Source organism: Stigmatopora argus, chromosome 21 (assembly GCF_051989625.1).
Source record: "Stigmatopora argus isolate UIUO_Sarg chromosome 21, RoL_Sarg_1.0, whole genome shotgun sequence".
NCBI classification, from domain to species: domain Eukaryota; kingdom Metazoa; phylum Chordata; class Actinopteri; order Syngnathiformes; family Syngnathidae; genus Stigmatopora; species Stigmatopora argus.
In genome coordinates this window covers 7,714,888-7,733,143 of record NC_135407.1, presented here as the reverse complement: position 1 = coordinate 7,733,143, position 18,256 = coordinate 7,714,888, and the positions used below count along the sequence as shown (strand labels likewise).

The window sequence follows — 18,256 nt, the reverse complement described above, 5'->3', positions numbered from 1 at the left end:
GTTCTTTCAGGAAGCGCGACTTGTTTGCATGATCAAAACATTCTTTTTAAAAAATATCTTTTTTATTTTTTCATTTTTTTTATAAAAATATTTTTTTTGTCTGTTTTAAAATTTATATTTTCTAACATGCACTTTTAGAGACTCCATTTTGCCCTAGCGTACTCCTAAAACGTAAAAATCAGCTAGAGGAAACCAGTCATTTTAAAGGAATTGACAGGGTGCCGGAGCCGGGACATGACCAGGCAATTTAACCCTGCTTTTGTTACCCCGTAGAATCATCCCCAATTTTGCCCGTGACATTTTTGACGTCTTGCTGGCGAAGACGTTTTTCGAGCCCATTTCGGAGTCGGAATTCTAGCTGAAAGCCCCGACGTTTTCATTCCTTTAATGGCGGAAAAGTAGCCCTGATGGATGGCAAAATACTTGAATTGGTGTCAAATTGTATTTTGCCTCCTCCTGACAATTTACGCGGGTAACCCCTCCCCAAGCGCCATGGCGGGGGCGACGCATTCAACGCTCATTTTCCAACGTTTATGTAATCTCGGCTCTGAAAAAAAAAGAAAGACAGGCGGCAAACGCATAGATATATATATATAGATATATGCTAATTGCACACGATTGGATGTCAGGCGGGTCAGCGCAAGTAACGCGTTTGCATTCCGAGGGAAACGCGCTCAGCTCGAGAAAACAATCGGCGCCGCTGGGGAGATGAGAAGGCGCGTGAGACGTCGTGGTTATTTGCGCCGCCATTGAATGGAAAAGATTCTCGCCACAAAGGCGAGATCGCCCGTCGGACGCCGGATCTGCTGCGGAAACGTTTATAATTGAACAGCCTATAAAATATGGAATCCCGATGTAAAGTGGGAGCGAAAGCTGGCAGCCGACGTGCTGTCGTTATTCTGTTCACCTCAAGCCCTGAAAGTATTCTGCGGTTCCCCAATAAGATGATAAACGTAGGTTAGCCAAACGTGAGCATCCATACGAATGGACCCTTGTTGAAAGCTAATGACATCGTGGACTCGCACTCTCGCTGATCCCTGCGGTAGGTTTGACCAAAAGAAAAATATATACGGTTTATCTGCTGTTTACGCTTGAAGTACGACCAGAGAAAATGTCAAATTTGTCCAAATAGGGTAAAGAAGGAAAATAAAATAAATGTGCATACTAGACCATTAGCCTTTTAGCCTCCTAATACCGTATTTGATTGGCTAAAGGAACGCTAGCTTACATATTACCTACTTCATGGAAAAAGTGACTTTTTTACATTTTTCGCCACCATTACACATTGGAAAATGTAAATTGTGTATCTTGACTAGATTCAACAAGATTCTTTCTGCGCTACGTCGATTGAGGTCCGGCACTTTTGCTAACTTTAGCCCAAACGACAACATCATTTACTGAGAAAAGCGACAACAAATAATAACTTTGGCTTAATTTTCTACAATTCAAGTCTCATTTTCAGTATTACTTTTGAACAATTAAGCCTGCCTTGTTATTAGGAAAACACACACACACAGACATCTTAAATGAAGTTAAAAAAGTGCGCTACTTTAGCGTGTGAAACGTAAACCCATTCCAAACAAGCGCTGAAATAGCATCTTTTTAGTAAACCAGCTTTTTCCTATTCGGCGCCATGTGTAAACATCGTTAAAAAAATGGGCTTAAGTCGATAACGACCCCCAGCCTCACCCTCAACATGACACCAATGATAATTTAATTTTCACGCCCGTTCATGTTAATAGAAAACGCGGTGATCTCCAGCCAATCAGGTGACAACCTTTCCTTGAACGGATTCCTCCAATTTCTCTTTAACTTCATTTCAAATCAGAAGACGTCAAAGCAAGAGTGCTCTGTAATTAGACTTTGCTCCACCGCCGTGTAAACAGCCTCCATTTTTTTTGTGCTTGTTTTCACTGTCCTCTCAAGTCGGACGAATTATAGGAGAAGCGGCAGAGTCCTTTTGGCACGGACATCCCAACGCGGGTTGTGGCGTCGTTCTGCCTGTCATTACGTTCCCATCCCCAAACAATCCCGCCGCGTATTTGCGTGGCTACCTGGGACGCCGCGGCCTGCGCTTGTCGGCCATTTTTGGCGCCTCTTTGCTAACAATGTGAGGTCATTAGTTAGCATCGCGAGGAGAAAACTCAAATTGGACATGTGACCTTGCCAGGTAAATTCAATTTAAGAATGTATTTAGCATTTGGAACAAAACTATCCGTAACGTTTAAGTGAAGGTCATTAGCCAAACACATTTTGAGCAAATGAGTTGCGCGCCACAAAATAAGGTTGCGAACAAATGAAGTTTAAAGATTTGGTTCTTGTCAATAAAGATATATTGAAAAAAATACCGCATTTTCACGACTATAAGGCGCACCGCATTATAAGGCGCACCCTCAATGAATGACACATTTTATTATTTTTCCCATACATAAAGCACACTGGATTATAAGGCGCCCTGTCTATTTTGTAGAAAATTTAAGACTTTTAAGTGCGCCTTATAGTCGTGAAAATACGGTAGTGCCATGTGATGAAAGCAGCTTTCATGGCTTTAAAATAGACTAAAAAGGTACTGAACTATACGTATTTTTGCATTTTATTTATAGACATCAAATCTAGCATCGCGTGATGATGTTTCACTGCCATTGACGGCGAAAGATGTCCAATCCATTTTGACTGGAATGAGCCCTGCCAGTCAAAATGGATTGGACGCCCATTGGCATCAGCAGCAGCCAATAAATTCACACTTTCAAATAAATAAATACATTTTAGAAAGCCAATCTTTGACCCGATTTCCGATCCAACGCGCAACCTCGTTTCGCAAAATAATCCATCAAATCCAATCATTGGTCCAAATGAGCTGTTTTTCACAAGCGCAAAAAGGCAATTTATAGCTTCTTAACGTCATGTGGAGACGACAAGACAACAAAAGGCCGTAAAAGGTGAGTCAACAAGAGTTTAGAGGCCGGATGTTAATTTGCCACTCGTTAATTAGCCCAAATCGCATCGGCGATGGCCGTAAAACGGAAGGAATGCTTGAGCTATGGAGGACGGACGCGCGGCTTGATACATATTTGCTACTCCGCATCCGCCGGTGGGCGCCGAGGCGAGAGACAAAGAGCAGCTGAGAAGGAGGCGGAAAAAGAGGAAAGGAAGGAGGAGGACGCGACGGGCGTTAGATAACAACCAGAAGCGAGGAGGCGAGCCCAGACCCGAGCAAAGCGCTTAGCCGGCGAAAACAAAAAACGCAAAAAAAAAACCACGCACTTAAGACAGCCGATACGGGAAGCAACACGAAAGCCAAATGGGATGGAACAAAAAGAAAAAAAATGGCGGTTTGGCCACTACTAATTAGCCAGTGTGCTGACCCGTGAGCCGTCGCCATGGATTTTTATTTTTTTTGAGGCCAGGGAGGATTTTCCGTGATGAATCATTTGACGGGGACCCATGACGTGATGACGCATACGCAAACAGCCGTGTTTTGATCAAAACCGACTAAAATAAGTCAGAAAACTTGTCGGAATGCGCAAAAAAGTACATTGGGAGTCATCAGAGAACAGAATAAACTTAGCGAAAGAACATTTATAATTGCAACATACAATCACGGCAACAGACGTCCAATCCACTTTGACGGGGAGGTTAGGCATCAATCGTTGGATCGCTGCCATCAGAATGGATTGAACGTCTATGGCTGTCAATAGCATTGTTAAAATATGGTGCATCAAATGGATAAATACATTTAATTTAGAAAAATGGACATTTTCTTATAACACATTTCATACAAAATTGCCATGCTTTGTTTTATTTTTTTTGTTTTATATTCTATTGTTATTTTAAACCCCCTTCTGGAACGATATAATAATAATGACTGTATTATAAAAGCAGATTTTGGGTTTTGTTTAGAATTTTACTTTTTGTAAGTAAGAAAAATAAGAATTCATTTTTGAATGTCCGACATTTTGAAGCAATTTTTGCAATTATTGGCGAATGAGTTTAACATTTTAACGATTGGAGAGATTGCAATTCAAGAAATCAATAGAAAATATGGAAAGAAAATGGAATATCAGCTCCAGGAGAATATTCTAAGAAGTGCGAGGGAATCTGAAAAGGCAGATTTACCGTGACGCTTTTGTAAGATGAATAAAAAAAGTTGGGCCTGAATAAGCGGAGATGTCGCCGCATTGAAAGTCCAGTGTTTACAAGTTTGTCCTCCCCCAAAAAAGGAGCTTTTAAGGCAGTTGGAATTGCTGTGAGAAAGCGGGCAGGCAGGCAGGCAGGCAGGTGGGAAAAAGGCAGCAGAAATGCAGAAATGCACATTGAATGGCGCTTGAAACAAGTTTCTCTTCTAAAAAGAGACAAAATGCCAGCTGAAAAAGAAAAAAAAAGATTGACACTCACTCCAATGTAAATAGACGGACGGGGGCGGAGGCAGATTGGCTCCGAGGGTCCTTCAATATGTATGAGGGCCAAAAAAAGAGGGGAAAAAGGCCTTCTTCTGCTACTGGACAGTTTGTCCTCAACAAAGAAGACCACCCAGAGATTTGTCAACACAAATCGCATTAAAAGCGCACCAAAAAAAAAAATCAATGTTTATGTCCTGCAATTGGCTGGCCACTCATTCAGGGTGCCAGAAATTAGCTGAGATAGGCTCCAGCACCCCTAGGGTGATAAGCGGCTCAGAAGAATGATGAAATAGAAGTATGGAGGAAAGTTGTGTCGTGAAGACGTTCCCATTTAGACGCATTTAACAAGGTGGAGCTAATTGGCGGCGCACAGTGCTGGGGTCGCGGGTTTGATCCCAGGTGGAGTTTGCATGCACCCCCGGATGTGTGTGGGTTTTCTCCGGGTCATCCGCTACCCAAAAACATGCAGGCTAGGCTAATTTAGCACTCTAGATTTAGACACCTATCACTTACTTATGATTGATTTTTGTTACGATTTGTTTTGATTTACTTATTGTTGGAAAATGGCCGGCACTTGAGTGTTCAAGGAGATTATTTTTAAACATGCTAATTAATAAATAAATAAATAAATAATAAATATAATAATATTGTTTTAAAGATACACTTACCTATTTATTTATGTCGAGGGTGTCTTTTCCTGTGTCTGTATTCTCACCCTCTTGCTCCTGTGACAGTGAAATTTCCAGGGATGAATAAAGTTATCTAATCTCATCTAAAAACACACACAGCGAATTAAAAAGATTGAAAAAAAATGGTACAACCAAATCATGTATTTGTTCATGAAAACTAGAAATAATGAAGCTTCACAAATGATGACTAACAAATTACAAAATGGCAAAAAGCTGTTAAAAACGTAACTCAATGAAAAATGAACTAAATAATAATGATGTCCTTAAGTTATATGAAAAACACAATAACAAGGCAAAAAAAAATCAACTAAATCTAGTATTTTCCACAGTAAGACAAAACTCGAAAGCAACTTTCACCCAATCAAGTTAGAACAGCAAAAAACAATATTTGAACTCGTTAAAAGTAAGAAAGATCTTCTGTATTTTTTATTTTTTTAGTCTGAACATTGGAGAGGTCTTGCCCCAAAACGGCCCCCATTTCGAGCCGCGGCGGAAACTATGCAGCGGAACTGCGAACATGTAAACATCGGAATGTGTGTGCGTCCATCTCACCAACTATCGACACGGCGTACGCCTGCTCTGTGTGGTCGGCGACATGTGTGTGCCAGAGTGCGTCTCCCCAAAAAAATCTGCTCCGGGGCAATTACTCCACCCTCCATTGACGAGGGCACATGCCGCCACTCGGCTCGGCCAATCACAGGCGTGGAAGCCTCCCCCTCCGTACGAAGCGGCCGCCAAAAAAGACGGCGGCCACCGTGCATTCGGGGACCTTCTGTCCAGGCACACTTTGCGATTTACGGCCCTTCCATTGTGATCGGCGGGTGGGAGGAGCAAATCTATTTTACGGCACCCCGCGCCCAATAAAGTGGCACGCTGCGGGCTCGGAAAACAAAACAAAACTAAATCTATTTCCCCCCCCCGTCTGAAAAGCATGGCGGCTTTTGTACGCGTGCGAGGCACACTTCTCGGCCCCCCACGCGAGGGGGGCGTCACGGAAAGGTCACTTACGATAACGGCGCCTTCTGCTACCACGCCTTTTCCATGAGATAAGATGGAGTCATTAGTTTGGAATTGTCCAAACTCCCCCCCCTCCCGCCGCCTCCCCCATTTGCCCTCCCTTGACGGACAATCCAAAGGGTGAGCAAGTTTGTGTTGCCCTTTTCTTTTCAATTTGACATTTGGCATTTCGGTTAAATGTAAGGTTCCCCAAAAAAAACAAAAACAAATGTGATTCATACTGAGATAGCAAATAAAATGTGTGGAGTTGAGATCATGGGAAGAAGGAAGACTTGAGGTATGTTCCGAAAATTGGGATTTGCGTGGGTATTTTCTGGTGGAGGAAAATTTGCTTCATTTTAAAAAAAGGGAGGAGAGTCAATACAAGTGGAATTCACATTGAGATAGCAAACAAATTCCTTCTGGTGGAGTTGTATTCAGAGCTTGACTTGACGGGGAATGACATTTTGAGAAGGAAAATCTTCACGTATGTCCGGAAAATTGCCTTTAGACTGGGAAAGATATCAAAAATGGAACATGGAATGGAGGTTGGAGCCTTTCTGTAATGTTAAACAAAAAAAACATGCACACTTGCATAAAAATGTGAAATATTATTACACCTATTAAAGCTGACCGGCACAAAAACAAAAAAAAGGCTAATTAGCCACGGCGAACGAAGACGTTCTGATCCCGAAATGGGATCACGTCAGCACACGCTCTTTTCCATGGCTGCACACGTATGTACGTATATGTACGCATATATGGTGCCCAGATGCGAGGCCCCCTCCCCGCTGACTTCCCCAGCTGCCTGGCCGCCACTTGTGGCGAGCTACCTCGCCGCCACTATTCATTAACAGCTTCTTAATGCTCCCAGATGGGACAGCTGGCCTCAGAGGTTTTTTTTTCTTCCAAAAGAAAGACCTTCTCCCTTTGTTCCGATCTTTTGACGACGTGCCCGGAAAGCTCGTCATTGGATCCCCGGCCGAAATTGAACGGGAAATCGACCCTTTTTGGACACCTCTTTAAAAGTCGCCGTTCGGAAGGCACGGAAAAAAAGGGAAGACGAGCTTTTGGATTCCGAGCCAACATCTTCAATCTTCGTTTGAAGATCACATGGAGGCTTCGCCGTGAAAAAAAAAAGGCGAGTTTCAAAGATAGAAAGGGAACGGGGCGATAAGAAGATGCATGAAAAAGACAGGAATTTGCCTGGAAGCCGCCACGCCATGTTTTCCTTGATTAACATCTGAAAGCGCTACAATGAAAAAGAGTGGGAGCGGCTTACAGATTTTTTTGGGAGCGGCGTTTGCCGGTAAGTTGACGCTTAGCGAGCCAGAGGACGGGTGTGACGAGATATCGACACGGTGACTGATAGAATCGGAATTTTTAAAAAAATGTTTTGGCGGAGCCGTCGCCAAGAATTGGATGTCCGGCGACTGAAATAACAAAGAGTTTGGGGGCATTAAAATGTCACATCCTATTTCGGATCGCTCACTATCGATTTTGGGACATTCCCGGGTCACCACTGGCCGTTCGCTAACCCCAAATCTATAAGAAGTGACCCGGAAATGCCGCAAAGTGAACACAAAACCACCCAAAACGCCCCATCGTGAACTGCCCGTTTTGAAGAGGGAGGCGGGGCTTTAAACGTGTTCATTCGCTGCCATCCTCCGACTTGAAATAGATTGGTCGTCTCCTAGCGATGAACCAAAATCAATTCACAGTAGAAGGATGATTGTTGAGTAGCTTAGCGAATTTTCTTCAATCTGGTCAATTTTCTGTGCAATTTTTCAGAGGGCAGAGCGAGGGCGGCGGATGGAGGCGGGCGAGCGAAAGAGTGAGAGCGCGAGCGAGCGTGCATACTTCAGGGCTGACCTCAGAGCCAGGCTTTTCCAGCGCTTCTTTTTTTTTTTTTTTTTTTTTTGCTGAATGAAAATGTCAGTAGCCCGAATGGGAAGTCCCCCCGCATCCAAATGACAACATGCGTTGCCGCCGTACGGGAGCGTTTGCCAAACCTCCTTCCATCCACGAGGAAGAGGAAGAGGAGGAGGAGGACGAGGAAGGACGGAGGTGGAGGTTGCGGCGTGGATCCGATGGCTAACGGGCAGACGGATAGGAAAATTGTTTAAAAAAACAACAAAAACAAACAAAACACGTGCAGCCATTCTGACGATGAGTTACCCAAACACCGCAAGAAGGTCGTCATTTTTGGATTCTCAGCATTAACTCATTGAGCGCCATTGAAACGGTTCAATGTCCAATCGTGGACGCCGTGGCTTTGCTCGATTTGGACGACACGCCAACACAAACGGTTGCCATGCCGGCGGCCTCTGGCGTTCCCCGGCCCGGCCCGGCCTCCCCTCGTGGAAGCGGCGGCGGCGGGGTTAAAAATAACCGGTGGGCCGCTGTCTTTGGAAGCAAAAGGCAGTCCAGCGCCACCGTTGCTATTTGGGGATACGTAGACGCTCCAGGGGTGGGAACGGTTGCCTCGCGACGTGGCCCAAAAAGGAAAGATGGAAACAATCTTTTGGGAGCGCGAAAGTCTCGCACCTCTGAGCGCTCGTTCCAAATCGTCCGTAGGTCGCTAATGGGTAACAGGCGCCGACGGCGGCGACACGGAACGGCTTAGCCAGGAAAACAGATGGGGAGGCAGGTTCCAGGACGGCAGATGGGTGAAAATAAAATGGCGAGTCGGTGGTCGTTCGACCGAACTTGGAGTCTCGTGGCGACATTTGCAAGACTCGAAGGCAGCGGACGGTACATTTGGGTGGCCGGGTAGCGAGGAAAAGCCATTGAAAAGCCATTGAAAAGCCATTGAAAAGCCATGGGAAAGCGTGCTCGCAAAGAGGCTGATTTTTTTTCTTGCCGTTTTTTTTCCTCTTCTTTGTTTTCACGGCCACTCCGCAACACAGGCCAAGTATGTCCTCATCGGCGGCTTAAGTATAGGTGCTCGCTCCGGTCCTCCGACAGGCTGCCGCGACGCCCAGCTGGCGAGCGGCGAGACCCCGGCGTGTCAGCGGTGCGGTCAAGTCGGGGGGCCTCTCCTTCCTGCCTTGTTTTCGACTCCCTCCCAGTCACATCCTGGCACGTCCACGCGTCTGTCTGCCGGCTGGCCCGCTCCAGACGACGGCTAGCTACTTCCAAAATGTCATCTCTGCCACGTGCTAACGGATGTCCAAAAAAATGTGGGCTTCAAACCCAAAAAGCCCAGTTCCTGCCTGGTTTCCGCCATCCCAATTTCACATCACTGCACATTAAAAGGCAAAAAAATGGAGTTTTCCCATGGCCGCGACCTTTATGACCCCAAGCCACTCCACGAGCAAAACTCATTTTTCCCGGTAAATCCATACAAAGATCCGATCGAGTCTTAATACTAGCATTGGCAAAGAACTTTTGACACTCGCCGATACTTGCGACGTCAAAAACAGAGAAAAAAACCAGGCACAAATCGTCAACTCGAGCTGATGATGCATTTTTTTTGCCATGCGAGCAAGAGGCCACATGACAAAGTGCTCAAACTAAACCGTGGCGGCGTAAAACAGAACAACGCGACCGCAAGACACGGCGCGTCTAAATAAAGTCAGGTCCGAAGCAAATGGCCGGGTTGGGATTCAACAATGCGACACCGAGGGGGGGTCGCCAGAACACAAACTGGACCACGGCATTCGTGTGAAGGCCATCCAGCCGCGAACAATGGCCCGCAAACTATTCTGCATACGCTAGAAGCCTTTTCAAACATGTTTTTTTTTGTCCAGACTGTGCCTCGGGCCAATTGAAAAACAAATAAACGCCAAGATACGCAAATGTGACGCTACCCTTAAGAAAATGCGAGACGTTGCCCTTGGCTTTGCGTCGGGGCGAGTGCCATCGATAAGAACGGATGGTCTAAAAAGTCATTAATTTGTCAATTTGAGGTGGCGAGCGACGGTGGCGCAAGGACGCCACGGGCTCAAAGTCAGCGGCTTCCAAAGAACATTTACGTCCCACGCTATCTTTGATCTCGGGCTCCCCGCAGAGAAATCGAGCTTTCCAAGATCGCGCCCGTTAGCCGTCACGCTGACTATTCCGCTTTTTAAGCGACGGCCATGGCGAGATTGGACGCAAAAGCCCCTTAAATATCAACAGGCGAGGATTTGAAGCTGGTTCGCGCCACCAGGAAATGCTCACATCAAATCTAATTAGGCCAGACGTTCTTTTAGCTAGGAGCGAAAAAGGCAGAAAAGATCCCCGCTGTCAGCCCGATGATTTATTCACATCCGATTACAAATCGCGCCATGCCAAACATTTTTTTTTTCCTTCACGAAATGACCTTGGCGAGGGAATTAATTGACTGTATGTGGTCAATTGTACATGGAAACACACTGCTTTGCGCTATTAAGTGCGGAGGACATTTTTTTCTCCTTATTTCAACTTTTGCAGATGTCTTGAACATGGATGATGATGATGATAGCAAGAGCTTATGATAAATCCATAATAATATAGCCGTCATATTGGTATTTTTGGGATTGAATTGTGCAATCGTTCTAACATAACACACACACATTTTCTCTATATGGACGTCAAAAGTCAAAAACGGGGAAAAAAAATTAGCTGGACTTTTATTGGTCTGTCGATATGTCGAACTTGACATCCAGGTTTGCCAAAAAAAAAAAAAAATTCATTGTATGTATGGAAGATCAGTTCCATATTTGTCATACAAAGAAAACACTATGATATTCTGATTACAATATAAACAAAACCCCTAAAAAAGTCAAATTTCGACATTTTTTTCTTTTAGTTAGCAGGCCACTGAATGAGAATATTTGAGTTGTCATTGTGTGTTAACATTTCATTATTTCTGACCTTAAGAAAATGGAGGCCCGTATAATTCTGTTTGTTTGCTAGCAAGTCAGTTCCTGGTTAAGGACAGAATTTTCTTTGAGAAGGTTAGCTTCCAACAAAAAGGACTTTGCAAGGACATTTGTATAAAATGTCAAACTAAGGAAATAAGTAGCACAGTTGAACTGCGTTCAAAGTCAAACAGCAGCAACGTTCCATTTTATTTGGGTCATTCCGTTCTGATTTAATGATATTTCACCCTTTGGGCTGTTGGGCCAACCATCACAAAACCAACACTGTCATTTTCAGACTCTAATTTGGTTCGATACCAGATAAAGACGTTTTTTTTTTAGGCCGACGTTGCATTCAAACACTCGAACCAAGTGACGTGGAGCTATCGAGACACTTTGCGTGGAAGCGCAATCTGTTAGCCGAAGGCTATTTTGCTGATCCGCGAAAAATCCAAATCTTATTTTCGAGACGCCATGAAAAAAAAGACAAAAAGTGGTTACGTTAAAAAGCGCTACCAGCAAGCCTGGACTTTTCCCGTCAAATAGATCGTTGTCGCCGATGATTGTTTGTTAATGAGGACAGCGTATACGTCGGCCGGCGGTAAGACCCCCCTCTCGCGTAACCCACTTTGAATCAACGGCTGACCTACTTCTTACGCTTGACCTGCCGGCGCTAACGGCACCGCCGCGCTAGCTTTGGTTTCATATGACACACACACACACACTGACACAAACATACACACACGCACACACACAACACACTCACCCAAACGTGTGATTAGATGCAAATCCGGTCGAGGTGAAAATAAGCGGAGCGTTGAAAAGTAAATATTTCCCACAGCGTTGAAAACATACTCTATATGCAAGGGTCTGATTAGTTTTGTAAACATTGGATGTCACATTACATTACGCGCTAAACTCGGCGACCCCCTAGCAAACAACAGTTCAGTCCAATCGGATACAAAATTACTAATTCAACTCCAAACTAATCGCGTGCCGGCCATCTTTGTGGAATTTCCTTACGGGAGATGCGGGATTTTGATTTATTAATCTTTTAATGAAATCACGGTCAGCTAAGCTAGGCCAAATCCATTCTTGTCATGTTGAGGAGTAATGGCAAATGTTATGGATGCTCGTAAAAGTTGAGTGCGAGTCCAAACATTGCTCAAATCTATCGATAGTTCTTGAAAGGGAATCGATCATATTTGCATAATTGCTGAGGTGGTGATGGATGGATGTCAAAACTCAACCTTCATCTAATCCTGTCTAATCAAATGACGCTTCTCGGGTAAATATAGCATAGATTTTCATTCGGGGGAAATTGTTGTCGCTAACAAAACATCGGATCGGCCATATTTGCGGAGTGGGTTGCAATTTTAACATTTGTATTGTTAGAAGTCTGCCCAAAAATGTAACCCTCAAAGTACTAAACCTTTACAATACATTGTTTTGGGTCAACATGGACTCGTTTTTAAGTTAGGCTTTTGGAATTTTTGTAAATCCAAACTTGGAAGTGGTTCATTTTGGACCCAAACAATAATTAAAAAAGAAACTATCCAATTTGCTCGCTGAATTGTTTGAATACAGATTTCATTTTCTTCTTTTTTAGGAACCATCTGTGATGGGTTTTTTTACGAACTAAGCAAAACAGAGCATTTTATGGCAACCTCCCATTTAAGCACCTGTTGGTGGACCAAATAGTTGCTCGCCCTTCCACTAATATTATGAAAACCGAATGATAATATTGACTTAAAGATGTTTTCACAATTATCCAAAGCTACGCTAAACACGACCGACATCTGCGTCCGGTTATGGATGCGCAGTGTACAGTTTAAAAGCCGGGCGGTCGTAAGCGGAGACGTGTCGCCGTCGTCGTTTTTCGCGCGCCGACCTGCTGGCGCAAAGTCATAAATCAGCCTGAAGGGGAAGACTAGCTCATGAGCTCATGGCTTTCATCTGTTTGAGGAAGTATTAGTTGCTGGTACAAGTGCTGCCGCCGCTTATAGAAACCGATTTATGTCCCGAAAGAGGGAGCTGAAGGAAACATTATTGTGGAAGTTTGCAGAAAAGGGGGCCGCCGGGAGGAATTTCAAGGATGTGGGATCCCGCTCTAGCTAATGCGCAGCGCTAGCTCACTTTGGAGACCCCCGAAGGGAAGCCAGAGCGTTGTGAAAACATAGAGGTCAAGGTCAAGCGACCGAACGGCCATTGTCGGAACGCTAACATCCGTGTAGCCTACGCGTAGCTACGCGGACGCTCCGTCCTCGCGTGCGGAGGGCGTGTCGCGCCGTTGCGTGCTTCTCCGTGTTATTCCGTCTCCTCCTGGCCGCCTGCTTTACGAAGCTATTCTGGGAAAATCCAAATCATAGTCTTTCAGTGTGCGGTCGGCCCGTTGTGGTTCCGTATTTGTACTTAAAACCCGGAGCCTCCTAGCTCCTGCCTCTCGCCTCCGACTTCCCGCCCCGCTCTTCTTTTCTGGTGCATTTTTCCTGGGACTTTTTGTCAATTGCTTTTCCAATAGCACGTCGTGGCTAATGCTAGCGCTTTTCCAATAGCACGTTGTGGCTAATACTAGCGCTTTTGGGCTCACAGCGCTGATTCCGACGCCGATACGGCATCGATAATAACACATGAAACGTATATATTTTATGACTAGAAGCAATTGCTACAGCTTGCTTAGATGGTGACTGCGCAGTCGATGCCATTAAACCACATTAGCAAAGTTAGCTTAGCTCATGTGCTAATGACATTTGCTGCAGCGTACACATGTTCGCTAGCCTACTTTCTAACAACGCTAACGTCTCTATAGGTCAATGTCGTGGTTCATTAAACGTTAAATCCTGGCCAGCGTTAAACTCCAAAGTTTACATTTATTCACTGTTTAGAGAATCTCAAAAATTAAAAAATATAATACTGACGTCAACCATTTTCCATCTTACACAAACACTTTAAGCAATTTTTTTCGACCGTTACTGCATACTTTGTTTTCTTCTTCTTCTTTAGGGGCACTTGATCGGCGGCCATCTTGGAACAGATGACGTTAATGCATTACTTCTTAGTACACGCCGCATTTTAGTGGCAAATGGAGGCCCATTCTGCTAAAAGTTACCAATCGTGCTATCGCTGTGCACATTATTTGATTTGCCACTGTTTCTTGTCCCAAAGGCATCTAAAAACAAACTGGAGCGCTTCCCGTCGCTCGTGTAATTGCTAGCTTCACCTCCGAAGCCTCCAGGAGCCCTTTTGCAAACGAGAACGGCCCGAATAACTTTGAAACGTGCTCGCTAGCGCTACGTACGGGCGCTTTCCTTCCTTCCTCTCTCTTGAACTTTTCATCCCCCTTTTTATGTTTAACTAAAAATACCCAGATGGATGGCGTGGACTTGTTTGCGCTTCCCTGGCAGATGTGGTAAACATGTTAGCGTTGAAAGGAGAGCGCTTGTCAAAAGCGAGATGGTGAGCTTTGATTTAGTAGCTGGCCCGCCATATGTGCATCCTATACGCGCGCTGGCTTTCCCACCGCCGAGGCTATTTTGCGCACCCGGTGCCGTTTATAGGATGACGGACGAGTCTTATTTGGACACTTCAACGCATGCCACGTGCATGGCTAGAAACAAAACACGCATTCTTATGGACAATCAACAGAGAGATTACAAATTGGAAAGCTATTTTAAAAAAGCTCATCGTAACATTTGAGTTAGTTTTATACTTGTGTGCCTGTATTGAAGTCCGTTTTATGGCACAAAGAATATTTTTCTTTTTGTCGGAGTGATGTCTATGTTTAAAAATCCAATTTCATTTGGTTAAACGCTCATGATGGACATGAAATAATAATACAAGTATATTCGTCAATAGTCAGAGGCAGGAAAAACCAAGAAAAATCTTAGTCTGAAAATATTGCGACTTATCGTCTAAAAATTACGGTAATACACAACATGGTAATAATACGATTTGATGTTTTCTACTGGTATTGCGGACAAAAGCCGAAGAGAACGATGACCAACCAATTGGGCTGCTCCGCATGACATCACTAGGAGAGCAGCGTGCCAAAAATAGTTTGAAATGAATCCGCCTGACACGTCTCATCGTTGGAAAAACTAATTTTAGAGCCTGTAAAGCGAGATTAATGGAGGCCCTCATGAAAGCTCTCCTTATATCATCCCAAAGTCTTTTTAAATCTTCTTTCCTCGCGACTTCCCGCGTCAGCCTCTCTGGCCTCGAACCAAAACCAAACATCGACAGCGGCGTGACTTTTTGTTTTTTTTTGTCCTCCTCCCCGAGTGACTAAAAAAGAAAACAACACTCTGGGTTCAGTCGCATGGCTACGCACAATAAATAAATAAATCTGCATGATTATGTAAGATGGCTCAAAATGGCCGGCGCGAGTCAAACGCTCGAAAACATCCTTAAAATGGCATCTGGGGTTTTGCATTTGAAATGGTCACGTTGGTGCGCGTCAAAATAATTGGGATGAAATGCGTGGAATTTTGTTTCTTTTGATTTTGCAATAAAGGGATTTATGATTTATGAGTTTTATGGGTGTTTTCTTGATGTCTTTTGTCAAATGGAACGTTTTTATTTATTTATTATTATTATTTTTTAATCCTGCACTTGACCCATCTTCCATTATACCAGTTGCATGCTATTTATTTTACGGGAAAGGAGCGTATTAAAAGTCAGGTCGAGCATCCAAACATCTGTCAAATATCCGTCAATATTTCTTGGAAGGCGAGACTCATTTTTCACCTGTACGAACATGCAAATGGCACGAAGAAATTGGAAATGGAACGTGGCCTACTTCTTGCACTGATTCATGCGATAGATTGTTCAAATCACCAGTAAACATGGATTGGAATAACATAACGACAACAACGTAACAAATGTCTCCCATCCCTGGACTAATAAAAACGATCTTATTTCTAAAACGATGATGGCCAGGGAGATAACCCATTCTACTCTGTCTCTCACTTTTTTTTATTTTTTTTTTATATCAAAATTAATGAATTATTTCTCTATTGCCGTCACAATAAATAATTATTGCACGTGTGTCTTGTGAAAGAGACTATAGGAGAATAAACGTAATGAACCAAAAACGAACATACGGTTAGGTAAATTGATCTGTTAACAAAAAAGGTTTTCCAGGAAATAATAGGCTTGAAAAAAAAAAACTATACGACTTATAGTCCGCAAAATTCAGTACTCAAGAAAACGCTGTTGTGCGGAAAGAACTCCCATGCAAAAACAACTCGGGAGCATATTGAATGACGTTGGGGCTAATCCTCACAAATGTTAGTTTGCGTGCAGAGGGAAAGGTCAAAACTCTTTAAAAAAAGCCATGTTCAAATCAAGCGGCACCGTGTGATCCGACAGGCCGCAAAACAACGACCTTCTGCCGCTCATCTGGGACGGCGGGCGAGCCACGGAATTGAGCAGCATTCCGACTCTCTTTTTTTTTAGGGGGGGGCTCCCACACGACCCCCCCCCCAACCCGCCTCTGGTGAAAGGGGGCTTTATCAGAGGGTCTGAATGGCGCCGATCCACACGGAGCCGCCGACAATGGGCCCATCATCAGAGGCGAGCAGAACCCGTGAAAAGAGGGACAAAAGGGCCTTTGGCTGAGAGGGGGGGGCAGGGGCAGGGGAAGGGGCCCAGGCCCCCGCTTGGGCGGGCAGGTGCACCCCCCTCCCAATTCATACAGTACAGATTTGCCGGCCCAAAAACGCCTTTTTTGGGGGCTCGCAAGCGCACGCAGCCAAAGTAGTACGTGCGCGCCGCGTACAAGAGACTCCGCCCCCCCGACGTGGCCCTCAGTCAACACGGGGTCAGCGCGGAGGGGCCGGGGGGGATCTGTTGGGTCGCTCCCGTCTTCGGTTACCGACGTGACAAAACACGCAAGCCGTCACGGGAACGCCGAACGTCAGCGTCTGTTTATATTTTTGACTCATAACCAGGGAGGTTTATGAGAATATTAAATCGCAAACTCAGGCAAGGTGCCAAGGTGGGTGCCCAAGTGGCGGGGCAGGGGCCAGGTGTGGCCCACCGTATCATTTTGTGCGGCCCGCCAGAGCAAATCAGGTGTTGATTTCATGATAAGATTCAAAAAAGAGATTAAAAATATGTCAAGGATATTGACTCTTTTTTGGTCTTTTTGAAGTCAAGCTAAATGGACAGCCTGGTGGACGAGTGGTTAACGCGTCAGGCTCACAGTTCTGAGGTCGAGGGTTCGATCCCAGGTCGGGCCCCGCTGTGTGGGTTTTCTCCGGGTACACCGGATTCCACCCACATTCCCAAAACATGTATGCTAAGCTAATTGTATGCTAAATCATTCCTCGGTATGACTGAATGGTCGTCAGTCACATTGTGGCCTACGATTGGTCGGACACCGATTCAGGGTGCCCCCCCCACCTGCTGCCCATAGTTAGCTGGGATATGCTCCAGCACCCCCCGACACCCATGTGAGGATAAGCGGTTCAGAAAATGACTGAATGACATCAATAAAAAAAGATTCATGCTCATTTCAATATGGCATTTTGTATGATAATCCTATCTGGAAGAGAAAATAAAAAAGACAATCCAGACTTGCAACGACTTTTGAGGGAACGGTCGACCTATGGGGGCACCGCGACGCCATGGGAGGTCAGATATGGGTCTTGTTTTCATTTGTTGAAATGATCATCTGTCAGCCGGATCGCCGTCTAATCCTCGCCGCTGGCCGCGCAACAGCTGGATGTCCCGTTGGCCGCCTTAACCCCCCCCCCCTCACATATGGTCACCATCGAGGATGATGGATTCCTCCCGGCGGACTTTGCCGCGCGTCCGTGAAAGCGTGGCTCCAAGTCATGACACTGGACGCTCAAAAACGGCGTTAGCTGAAGATTAGTCGGCGACCTCGGTCCACCATCTTAGCTCCCGAGTGACTATTTGACAAGTATTCTAGCGTTCTTCACCCATAATCATTTTACTATCTTCAAATGATGACGTAGCAAAGCAAAAAAAAAAGTCCAAGTGTCATAGCAAAACGACTATTTTCGTTATTTGAAAGGGGCGACGACTGCGGAAGGGCCGGACAAGCCAAGACACGCTTGCTGGCTTGCTCGTTTGTTGAGAAAGTCATTCTTTTAGTACTCGTGCACACACACACACAGATTGTTTCCACTTGCAATTTGTATTTTAATCTATGCTATAGCACGAGTGTGCGCGCACTGTCGCTCACCTCCACTTGATCCCACTCTATAAAATCAAAGACAACATTTTAATGCAGCTTAGCCACGCGATACTTGATCCCCCCCCCACTCAATCGCCCTGCAACCTTTTTTTTAGGGTCGTATTGCAGTACTACCTGAAT

The 18,256-nt window shown here is 44.9% G+C and overlaps 1 protein-coding gene across 1 annotated transcript in view; it reads right to left on the bottom strand.

Moving 5' to 3' along the window:
- Window positions 1-4,424: 4,424 nt before the first annotated feature.
- Window positions 4,425-18,256, bottom strand: part of LOC144067553 (ephrin-A3-like) — a 40,641-nt gene continuing 26,809 nt past the window's right edge. The window contains exon 6 of the mRNA XM_077591391.1: window positions 4,425-5,125. Within this exon, the coding sequence (XP_077447517.1) occupies window positions 5,077-5,125 (49 nt within the window). The 3' untranslated portion in view covers window positions 4,425-5,076. The remainder of the gene's footprint in view (window positions 5,126-18,256) is intronic.